Source organism: Podarcis pityusensis, assembly GCF_964106645.2.
Source record: "Podarcis pityusensis genome assembly, chromosome: 2".
Taxonomy (NCBI): Eukaryota; Metazoa; Chordata; class Lepidosauria; order Squamata; family Lacertidae; genus Podarcis; species Podarcis pityusensis.
Genome location: NC_138029.1, coordinates 57,094,941 through 57,107,431, shown reverse-complemented (window position 1 = coordinate 57,107,431; position 12,491 = coordinate 57,094,941). Strand labels below are relative to the sequence as shown.

At 43.6% G+C, this 12,491-nt stretch overlaps 1 protein-coding gene across 1 annotated transcript in view; it reads left to right on the top strand.

The window, feature by feature from the left end:
* The first annotated feature begins 1,013 nt into the window (after positions 1-1,013).
* Positions 1,014-12,491, top strand: part of SLC22A4 (solute carrier family 22 member 4) — a 52,240-nt gene continuing 40,762 nt past the window's right edge. Inside the window, exon 1 of the mRNA XM_080997216.1 lies at positions 1,014-1,527. Coding sequence (XP_080853342.1) covers positions 1,135-1,527 — 393 coding nt within the window. The 5' untranslated portion in view covers positions 1,014-1,134. The remainder of the gene's footprint in view (positions 1,528-12,491) is intronic.

Genomic DNA, 12,491 nt, shown 5'->3' with positions numbered 1-12,491 from the left:
TTCATCGTATGTGAATGTGGTGCAGTGGTTACGTGTTGAACTAGGAGCTGGAAGACCAGGGTTCAAATCCCGATTTAACCATGAAGCTCCCTTGAGCTGGCCACTGTTTTTTAGTGTATGTGTTGCAAGTACAAAATGGGAAATATATGCCACTTTGAGCTTATTGGAGGAAAGGTGGAATAGAACTGTAATAATAAATAAAAATAAACAAAAAGCCTGCCTGTTCAGTCGGCATCCATCTGTCTTGGGAGACAATGGAGGAATGAATGCGCCTTTAAGGGTGAAGTCAAACTGTTGGAAGGCTGCAGCGCTTACTGTGGCTGTAGAGACCAATGCAGGAGAGACACGGTTTATTGCAACTGGGTCAGATGAAGGCGTCTAGTTTTGCTATTACAGATGCACCATGGCGTTTCTTCTCTCTGCGCTCCTCTAAGCGGTCATCCCTTCGCTGGACATATTCAGGACAAAGAAAATAAGGTTCACAAAAGAAATGCACCCTGCAGATACTCAAGAGTACTTTATCCTTGGGTCATTAAAAAAACCCACCACCCTGTTATACAAGGTGAGGCCCCGTAATTTTTGAAAACGAACATTCGCACCTTTAGAGCGACACCCCTTTCAAGGAAGTGTTTTAAAGTTCTTCGCACGGTGCTTGGCCACCTTTCTCTTAATAGATTCCTCACAGAAGCTATTTTTTGCGTCTGGAAACAGCGCGACCGGCAGGCCACTGGGCAGCGAAAACCAGAGCCTTAGTTCTCGTGCGGCGCTCTCTGCCTCAGTCCATCCCGCGCCCGCCTGGATGGCAGCCTCCTCCAGATTGCTTTTCCCGCCCAAAGGCCCGGGCGCGGCGAGGCAGGCGGAGCGCCTTGGGGCGGGCTCGTCGCCGGCGCCTCCCTCCAGCAGCGGGAACCCGCTCGCAGCCCCAGCGAAGGTTATCTCGGTCAGGACCGGTTAGCGCCGGTCGCCCAGGCGAAGGGGGTGTGCGCGGGAAAGGCGGAGTCCGCCGGGGGAAGACCCCACCTCCGGAGAGATGACAGAGCCAGTCAAGAGAGCGCAGCGCGGCTGCCGCTGCCTCATACCCACTCGGCAGTGTGCGCTCCGCTGCTGCGTCTCCGTCAGCCTGCCGCCGCCGCCATGCGAGATTACGACGACATCATCGCCTTCCTGGGCGAGTGGGGCCCCTTCCAGCGCCTCATCTTCTTCCTGCTCAGCGCCAGCATCATCCCCAACGGCTTCAACGGCATGTCCGCCGTCTTCTTGGCCGGCACCCCCGAGCACCGGTGCCGGGTGCCGGCCAGCGCCAACCTGAGCCGCGAGTGGCTCAACGCCAGCATCCCGCTGGAGGAGCGCGGCGGGCGGCAGGTCCCGCAGCGCTGCCGCCGCTACAGCCTGGAGGCCCTGGCCAACTTCTCCGCCCGCAACCTGCTGCCCGGGCGGGACGTCAACCTCAGCCAGGTGGAGCAGGAGAAGTGCCTGGACGGCTGGGAGTACAGCCGAGAGCCCTACCTCTCCACCATCGTCAGCGAGGTAGGGAGGGGCGGCGGGCAGGCGCCGCAGCCTGAGCTGCTCCGGGAGGCTGATTATTATGACTGGGCTGTGGCGCGTGTGTGTGTTTGTGTGCGGAAGCGTCAGCTGTGGGTGGAAGGGAGAGTGAACTGCGTGTGTTGCCGGCGTGAGGGAAAGGAGGCGCGCGTGTCTGGAGCCTCGGAGTCAGAAAATGGAGGAGCGGGTCGGGGCTCAGGAGGGGCCTGGTCGGCTGCAGCACGCGCAGAAGATGCGCTCCGGGGCCGACGCGCCGCCGAGCTCCCCTTCGTAAGAGCGGAGGCCGGCTCCGGCTCCGGCTCCGGCGCTTGTCCTGGGGGCACGTGTCGCCCGCGCGGTTGTATTCGTTTCTGCTGCCGCCTGGCTCCCCGGAGGAAGGGTTGCATTTAGGCTGCGCGGGGTCTTCTTCGCAAGCTTTCCTGCTTCTCTGGCATTGTCTCGTGCATCGCGCGGCACCTCGGTCCGTTTGCCTCTCTGAAGTCGTGGCACAAGCCTCTGCTCCTCGCCCTTCCATGCGTAGGGACAATGCTGCTTTGTTCGTGATCTCTTGGGTGTATGAGGAAGGGACCGAGAAAGGCCCTCAGGCAACGTGCATGCATACATTGGGGCCCATGTAACAGATCCCGTTCAATGCATTTAGCTTCGTATGGTTAAGATCCAGCAGTACCATAAGGGACCTGTTTACCCATCCAACCCAGGAAACATTTAGGGCCCCTACTCTTATAGCCGCTTGATGCCACGTCGCTATACGTCACCATTAGACCACTGACTGTTGAACGTGTGGACTGGCTCCATTGCAAAGTGTTGTATGTGCTGTGTGTAGGTGGATGATGTGTTGGTTTGGTTCACACGTGTAAATAAACTGAATGCACCCATAATATTTTGTGTTAATGGATTCTGCTCTCAAGGGAATCATATTAGAGGGGGGAAATCTGACTGCAAAACACAACACCAGAGTGAAGCTCTAAGTTATCTGATGGATCAGGCTCTTCTGGGTAAGAGAGCCATGATGCTGGGAAAGATTTGTTGTTTTGTACCCTTCTCCCTGTGTGTTGTTCTCCAGCTGTCACTCCCTTCCCAAGCTTCTTCTTACCATATGGAGGAAAACATATAGGCACCCTTATGATCAGCAACCAGAATACTTCATAAGTACCTCCCATTGCCATCTGTATCCTGGACTGGTAGGCTACTGTAAATAAATAAAAAACCACAGCTATTGCTAGCATGCTAATTATGTCAGGTCAGATTAGATCAACTCCTTAGAGTTCTGTTGAACTGTGTAAGTGTGGGCACTGGTGTGGAATAACATCAATGTGGTAGCTAAGGGTGTGTCATATAAAGGGTGTTGTCATAATACAATTTTAAAAACATGTTATTTCACCTCCTTAAGGGGAAGAAGAAAGGAGCACAGTCCAAAACAAATTAGATTACCGTAACTAATCTAGGATAAATCTGGTAGTAATAATTACCCAATTTCTAGAACTAATCTAGAGATCACATCAGATCTCTCTTTTTTCATTTTTTTTTTTAAATCTTCATGTCACAAACAATTGTTCTATTGGAATAGACTGTTTTGTAGATGAGAGTTGAAACTCTGACTCATTTCTGAAACATTCATGCTTAATATTTGGAGGATTATGGACTATGTTAACCCAACATGTACCTTTTGTATATACCGTACTTGAGCGGTAACATTAACAGTCCAATCCTATACCTGCTGACTCAAAAGTAAGCCCCATCGAGCTCAATGGAATTTACTCCCAGTAAACTGGTCAGGCCACTGTTCAGACTTGCTTGTTTGGGAACCGCTACATTGCCTCATGTTATGGATGCTATCTGGGAGACTGCTTGAAGGACTTATCAATTTAAACTCTATCCTTTCTGTAGTTTAATACTGTTTAGACATTTAAATGAAGACTTGACTATTCTTAACTGACTCTTGTTGGTCTTGAAAATGGGGTCAGTGAAACATAACATATAGTTACGAATAAGATGCACAAGCCCATTATTTTTATTGTGATCTTCCGAAACATCTGAAAAAGCACCACATCTTACCAGTAGTCAGTGAACTGCAGTTTTAAGTTGATGTGGGGTCTTTCAACAAGATTGACTGATTGTGCATTAAGTCACTAGATGCCATAATGTTTCCTAATACCAGTTGCTGGAGGCCACAGAGGAGAGAGTGCTCTTATGCTGATATCCTGCTTGCTGGTTTCTCACAGGTATCTGGGTGGCCACTGTGAAAACAGAATGTTGGACTAGATGGGCCATTGGCTTGCTCTTGCTCTTATTATGTGTGCAGTTGTTTCCCAGTCTTAAATACTTCCTCAAAGTCTTTACTTCGCAGAAAGACAGAGAGAGCATTTCCTAGCTACTCACAAAATAGTTCTCCTAGCATTTGTTTCTGTTGTGGTTGCTCTGTTGAATAGAGTTGTACAGGGACACCTACAATAAGCAATAATATTGTCCCTTCTTCCCTGCCCTAGCAGCATTTTGGAAACCTTGTGTTGAGGTGGATGTTGTGGTTGTTGTTATTAAAAAATGTTTAGATGCTGCTTTTCAGTTTAAAACTCTTGGGGTATCTCACATAAAACAGCAACAGATACAGTATAATAAAGCAGTGTTAGCTAACCTTTATCATGAGCAGGAGAGTACAATCCTGTTGTTGCTTGACCATAGTATCCTCCTAAACTGACTTTGTGCAGTGGGATTGATGGCATTGTAATTCAAAGCAGGCAACAGACTTTGTAGGAAAACTGTGTGTGTGTGTGTGTGTGTGTGTGTGTGTGTGTGGTGGGGAGAACAGCAATACCAAATTGGCCTGAATATAAGCCTCCCTTCCCCCCAAATTCTGACCATGAAAGGTTAAGACTTATGCAGAGTGCGCATAAGTCCACCCCTCCCCATTATGCCCTGTTTTCAGTCGTGCATCAATCAGATATGCGTAAAATGGTTGCTGCCTGTTGTTAACTTCTAGCTTTAGGACAGTTCACAGAGTATGGCTTTGTCCAACTGTCCATCAGCCCACTGGCATTTGCACTATGGGGTCCTTCTACCATAAGAAGAACCTGCTGGATCAGGCCAAAAGTCCATCTAGTGTAGCATCATGTTCTCTCAGTGGCCAGCCTGTAGGAAGGTCACAAGCAGGACATGAATGCAACAGTGCTCTCCCAGCGTCTCATATTGAAATAGTGAAGCAGAACATGGCCACCTTGACTAGTAGCCATTGATAGCCTTATTTTCTATGAATTTTTCTAATCCTCTTTAAAGCCATCTAAGTAGATGGCCATGGCTACCTCTTGTGTCAGCTAATTCCATAGTTTAACTATGTGCTGCATGAAGAAGTACTTTTCTTTTGTCTGTCCTGAATCTTCCAAAATTCAGGAATCTTCCAAAAGTCCAGAGTGCTCTGACTTCTAGTGTTAGGAGAGAGGGAGAACACCGTATTCACGTTGTTTCATACTATGCATAATTTTATACACCTCTAATCGTGTCACCTCTCACTTGCCTTTTCTCTAAATTAAGAAGTGCTCAATGTTGTAACCTTTCCGCACAGGTGAGTTGGTCAATACTCTTGCTTCTGAGATGAGCCGACCAGAATTGTACACAGTATTCAAAATGGATTCATGCCTTCGGTTATGATATTGACAGCCTTTTTCCCAGTCCTTTTCCTATTGATGCCTACCATCTTGCCCCTAATGCTTTTTAACATAACATTGAAGCCTTTGGGTGCAGTCATTAGGATATTTGGAACATATTTGGAACATGGTGGTGTCATCAGTATACTGAAGACACTCAGCTCTACGCTGCCACATCTGAAATCAATTGAGACGATGCAGGCGATGCAGGTTCTGTACCAACATGGCTCGAGTCAGTGATGGGCTGGATGAGGGCCAGTAATCTGAAGCTGAATCTTGTTAAGATGGAAGCTCTATGGATAAGCGGTTCCTAAGTTCGAGAAATTCGCAGGTTGCCTATTCTTGATAGGTTTGCACTCTTCCTTGGGAGTACTCTTAAATCCATCATTGTCACTCAGTGGCCAATAGTGCTTTTTCTGGCACATATACTATCTACACCTGTTCCTTGACAGGGATAGCTTGGTCTTAGTGATGGAGGCTTTAGTAACCTCTGCACTGTACTATTGGAATGTGCTCTATGTGAGGCTACATTTGGGGTGGTTTGGAAATTTCAGCTAATGTAGAATGCTGTGGTCCAGAGCAGCTTCACATTAGCATATTGCCCAGATGCTAAAAGCTCTACACTGGCTTCCGGTACATTTACAAAGTTCAAGATATTAGTGTATAAAGTCCTAATGGCCTATAATGCATTATACACCTACCAGAGCACTACCGTCATGTGGCTGAATCATCCTAACTGTCCCACAGCTAACTCATATTCATTCAGTTTCTGTGCAAACCAAGGTTGTTCACATTATGGCACCAGTAATTTGGAACACTATTATAAGTAACATACAAATAAGGTGTTAAAACCAATAAAAGCCAATAAGCAAAGCAGAGCTGGTAGGCCTGAGCAAATAAAAAGGTATGGAAGAAATGCCTTAAATAAGTAAATGAAATGTTTTCATTTACAGTGTAGCCACATGCACTGGCTGCTTAAGTGTTATGCACACTTTTTAAGGTGTGCCTTATCAGAGGCATAGCTAGGGGCAGTGGGCACTTGGGCCTGCAGTGCACCCGAGCCACATGTCTCCTGGGAGTGACGTGGTGGCTTGGGTGTCTGCAGGCTCCGCGCTGTCTGAAAGGGCAATGTGCGGTTTGCACCTGCCCACTCCCGCCTCCTCAGGGTGCCACTCTACAGCTGAGGGGGAGGCAGCAGGCGGACTGCATGCAAGCTCCACGTTGTGCGAAACTACTGTAAACTACAATGTGTTTCAGTGATGATGGCTTAGACCTTAGCCTGGGGCTTCCGTGCTCCCTCTCCATCCTTCTTTCATGTACTCTGATCCCACCCACCCCACCCCCCGCTGACGTCCTGGTTTGCTGTAAGCATAGCTTCCCCTACAGCATCCAGTCCAGGTGCAGCATGTTTTTTCTGCAGACCGTAGTTGGAAACCATAGGCCACATTTCTGTGTGCTCCTAAAGGACTACAGCATTAAAATATATATGTGAACATGTAGAACAGATGCTCTTCCCTCCCTGTTTTCTTCCCTAGCAACAATTCTTTTTGCCACCATTTTAGCTGCATTTACCCTAGATAATAGCTGTCTAGGCTTACCAGTTGGGCCATCTGTTGTCCATTGTCGATTTTGGCAGAAAGCATTAGCATGATACAAATCTTTTCATCTGCATTGTTTCAACATTTGATGGTACTTGGGGGCTAGGTTCTTGGAAATGGGGGCAAAACTACTTCATTGTATTGCTTTCCCCACATATACTTTGGCCAGCTTCTACTTTGATTTAAAGGTCTTTGTTAATTGTAAAAAAAATGAGTAATTAGAAATGAAACTAAGGGAGGGCACCCTGTCGAAAGGGCTTAGTAGTTAGCCAATGTACGTATTTGGGGGTGTTTTAAATCAAATTGGCCTTATTTCTACAATTTTAAGTGAGAGCTGCATATTTTTCTCTGTGTGTTTTGAGTTTCTAGGCCAAATTGAACATAAAATACCTGGCTTAGTTGGGAATGAGTGGTCCTGTATGCTTCCCCAATCCCGATTTCCTAGCTTCTTCCCCGTGCAAGCCAGCTTCAGTACTTTGATTCTGGTCTCTTTAAAGTAGTTCCCCATTATTATGCCTAAAACAGAAAACTAGTTTAATTTCACTTTTTCTATCAGACAGGATCAGAAGCCACAACCAAACTGTGGTTTCAGATCCTGATGAATCAACCAACACTGAAGTACAATTCAGTTTATGATTTAATGGAATAGCAGACCAGATTCAGTCTGGTGCATGGATACGTGCTGGAAGTCTAAGGAAAAAGAGGATACCTTTTACTATATGCGGTGGTTATGTAAGATCCTGAAAGCTTTTTGGGAAATGATTTATAAAGAACTGGGGGAAATGTTCAAGGTATCTTTTATTTTAAAAAGCTTTACTTTTGGGAATAATAGGTCAAGCGATACCCAAATGTCAGAAAAAAAAGTTTATTATGTATGCAACAATGCCTTATGATGATTTACGCGCAGAAATGGAAAGAAGAAAAGGTTGCAACCAAGGAAGACTGACAGATAAAACTGATGGAGTATACGGATAGAAACACATGTGGTTTCATTATCTGTATGCTTTGTTATAAAATTGGAAAAGGATAAATAAATTATATTTAAAAAGGATTAATCTGGTGCATGAGGGGCAGAGCAAAGGATAGGTAGCACAGTGGACCTGACACTTGTTCCTGGCATAAAAAAAACTATGGTTTGTTAAGCCAGGAACATTATGTCAGAAACATCTCTTGATCTTGTTAGCTTTTTGAGCCTGCTTCCATGATTTTATCCCTTTGTTTCATTTTTACTTTCCCACAGGTTTCTAAAGATTGGTACCAGCTTTTTATTTTGTCAGGATTTGCCCTGAAGGCAGGCTTGTTGAGTTTTAGGCTCATGGACATTTGCTTCTTAGGCTAATACAGGTGCTCTGTTGTGCTTGAACTCTATGATGTTTCAGTTCATTGCAAGACTTGGTTTATCAATTCACCATGAGTTACAATTTATTTCTATAACTGTATTTGCCCATATATTGACTGTCTTTGTGTTCAGTGGTTACAAACAACAGAGCAAGGTATTTATGTCAACAATGTTCTGTTCTCACCCCACTATTTTGATTACTGGTGAAGGCTCAGGAATGTTCACAATTATTATTGTGCAAGAAAGTATTAGCCTGTTTCAGAATGTTGTTGTTCCTTCTGAACATGAGAAAGCTTGCAGGAATTTGCACCAGTTCCTGTTCCCTTTATGGTTATTATTCCTACAGTTGCAGACCCACTGATATTTCTTTGACTTTGGTCCTGCAAACTACCTATATAGTACATTTGCCTCCTCCATTACCTGGATCAATTTTTTTAATTCACAGGTGGCATTGTTGAGCCAGTCAGTCCCTTAGCTAGGCTAAAGCTCAGGGGCTTCAGCAGGTGTGGGCAACCCTTGGCCCTCCAGATGTCGCTGAACTGCAACTCCCATCAGTCTCAGCAAGCATGCCCAATGTCTAGGAATGATGTGAGCTGTAATTCAGCAACTTCCGAAAAGCCAGACATTCCACACACTTGGGCTAGGAGATGCAGCAAGCAGGGTGATATTGAAAGGAGATGGGGGCTATGAGAAAGCAGCCTTTTCTCAAAGTGTGTATTGTGAATGTGGCAGGAACAATATGATTGCTTTGCTTTTATGTGATGGAGGGCTGGGTAATTGTGAAGTGAAAAGCTGGAAAGAGCAGAACCATGCCGCAAATGGTACTTCGGAAGTATCTATTGTGTGGTTTACTGTGAACATTTCCAAACTGGTGTTGGTTATGGGAAAATATGACTTCTCTTTCCTTTGGGGAGTAGTAAAATCTCTGACGTTTTGAGATTTTAAAAGTGACATTCTTGGCCCGCAGTTACAGAAGAGAGAAGAGCAGAATTGCACCATCACAGGGGTTAGACTGGAGAAAATAAAGTTCTCTCCTTTACTTCTGTTTTTCCTTTGAGACAGAAGAACCGAAAGCATATTACAGGAAATTAACTCATGTTGGCCAGCACTGTGCACATTATGAGGTAGAAATAAGAAGAAAGTGTGAAAATCCTGTCTAGCCTATGATTTAAAAGTTGTTGCAGGATCATTTGATCATTTGATGCAAATTATATAGATTAAATTCATCTATGCATTTAATGCATAGGCTTTTAAAAATGCAGGTTGCATTAGTTGAGAAGGGTTGATAATGAACTGTATCAGGACAGGCTTGGAGAAGAATTCACACACTTTCCTCCCCTGCAGTGTCCTGAGGAGAACTCCTTTTCTCAAACTGATATCTGCTGTAGGGAGGGATTACCCAGTGACTCAATGCATGGCCAGAAGGAGCCAGAATGGAAAACTGCAATTTATAGTGAGCCCGGAGATATAAAATATCTGGATTTTTTTTAAAAAACAAAACAAAAGCTAACTTAAACCCAACTTTTATTTATATCCCACTCCATCTTATTAAATTATACAGCATTGAAAATAATTCCAGCATTATTCATGTTTATTTACCGGTTAGTGTCTGAAAGATCCATAGCTTCCTACTCAGAACTTTCACTTGGAGTTTCACAGCTTCAAAAAATAAAAGACACTTGAATCAAAATAATACTTTGAGTTCTTTCATGTCTTAGTTTGTTCCTTAATTAAATGTGGGCATCAATATTCATTTGATGCAGAAATCTGAGACAAATGAGAGCTCAAAGGATTCATTGTTCAAGGCCTTGCCACCATGTTACAGGAGCAATATGCTTGTGCAGATACCCAGATTATAAACATCTAAACATGGCACTGTATTCTTCAATATGTAAAAGTGCTTCCACTTAGGGCAGTGGCCGTAGGGAAGCACCCCCCCCCCATCTAGGTGAGCGTGCATACATTGCACTAACAAGCTTAAGTTGGGCCAACAAACAGCTGTTTCCCATTCATGTCTCTCCCTTCCTTTGCACTTCAATAGTATTTCTTTTCTCCAGTTTTTTTCATCTATAAGGCAGCAATTTCATGTTCTGGTCATCTTTAGTTTGTACACCAATATGATTTTGGTTTATTGTTGCTGTCCTGTCCTTTTTAATGCAGTGGCTGGACATTGCTCTGATTATTTTTAATACAACCTAACTGAAATGATTTCATTAATATGATTCCATGTCATTTTGATGGGTGATGACAGTTGCCATTTAAAATAAATAAATGCCACAGTCTCTTGTAATGGAGAGCAGAAACACTAAAGGTGTGATTCTCTGTCTTTGCTTCACTAAGTCTTCTATTTTTATTTTTATTTATTAGATTTATATGTGTTTCTATGGCTTTCTTATAAAGTCTGTGGCCAACACTCTGGTAACCTCTAGGTTAGATTACTTCAATGCATCATGCGAGGGGCTGCCTCTGAAGGTGGTTCAGAAACTTCAGCTGGTGCAAAATTTGATGGCCAGATTGCTCACCAGAACAAGATTTGAGCTGATCCTGGCCAGACTGCGCTGGCTGCCAATTAGTTTTCAGGCCCAATTCAAAGTGCTGGTGTTGACATTTAAAGCCTTACATGGCTCAGGACCTCAATACCTTAGAGACTGGCTCTCCATGTTTGAACTGACCAGGACCCTGCACTTCTCAACTCAAGCCCTTCTCTATGTTTCCCCTACCCAAGAAGTTCGGAGGGTGACTACATGAGAACAGGCTTTTTCTGTGGTGGCTCCCTATCTGTGGTATGGTCTCAGAGAGGGTTGCCTAGCGCCATCATTACATGTCTTTAGGTACTCAGGTCTTTGGCCATTAAATAATCTCTGACAGACATCCCCAACCTTCGGCCCTCCAGATGTTTTGGACTACAATTCCCATCATCCCTGACCACTGGTCCTGTTAGCTAGGGAATATGAGAGTTGTAGGCCAAAACATTTAAAGGGCCGCAGGTTGGGGATGCCTGATCTATGACCCGTTAAATGTGTGTGGGAGCGACAGTTATTATGATTATTTTATTATGTCATTGTTATGATCCATAAATTATGTTCTTAATAGTGTACACCACCCTGTGATCTTTGAATAAAGCATGGTTTAGAAATCAAATAAACAAAAATGCCAGACTGCTATGTTGATTTTGCCAAAATAAAATTTTCCATAGAAGGCGGGGGGGGGGGGGACATTTGCCATTGTTTCAGTATGTTCCAGACTGCAAAGTATGTTTTGGAAAAGGGCTGGATGTTATGGGAAGTAGTCCTAATCCACTTTAAGTCATGGGATCTGTGACACTTACTTTAATAGAATTAGGATAACAGCTAATTTTCTTTTTGGGGGGAAACCTAAATATGTTTCATAAGACTTCAAACACACAGCTTTCCCATGGAAAAAAAAGTCAGTCTGATATCAATTTAATAATGCACTCTAAGCATATAAAACAGTACATTTTTGTTGCCTCTCCCTTTTTAAGCTTGTTCCTGCAGTATTAGAATTACTTGTGTAGCTTTACCGCCACCAGCATGTTGTGCCTGATGCAGGCTTGTGCTTCTTTACTACCTAAACTCCATACCAGATGGCAAATACATTTCAAAAGTCAGGGAAATTTTGAAAGCTGAGTGTGATATAACATTACATAGCATTTCATTTTTTAAAAGTTTATTTATTTATAATTTTAGATTATAACCAAAAAGAAAACATTTCAACAATAACTCTTAACATTTTAAGTCTCAACTTCCCTCCCCCTTCCTGTGGTTCCTTAAAGTTGTTTTCATCTTTCCCTGCATATCCTAAATTATCTTGTCTTATTCTTTTTATTCCTCTATTATTATATATGTTTTGAAAACTGCAGGTTTTTACAATAATCTGGCTAACATCTTAATCTGTTTACAATTTGTATTTCAATAAACCATTTCCTATCCTTAATAAAGAGTTTGTTATCTTGATTTCTAATTCTTCCGGTTTTGCCATTTCTGCATATTCCATTGATTTCTGTAACCATTCTTCTCTTGTCAGAACTTCTTCTTTCCATTTTTGGGCAAATAACTTTCTTGCAGCTGTAGTTCTATACATAAATAAGTTTCTGTACTGCTTAGGTAGCTCTGACCCCATTATTCCCAAAAGAAAAGCTTCTGGGTTTTTTTTTAACAAATATTATCTTAAAAATATTTTTTCAATTCATTATACATTCATACCTTGGAAGTCAAACAGAATACATTCTGGAAATATTCCAAAACGTTCAAAAACCAAATTGCTGCTTCTGATTGGCTGTAGGAAGCTCCTCCAGCCAATCAGAAGCAACGGAAGCCCTGTCAGACATTTGGGTTCCAAAAGACTGTAGAGACC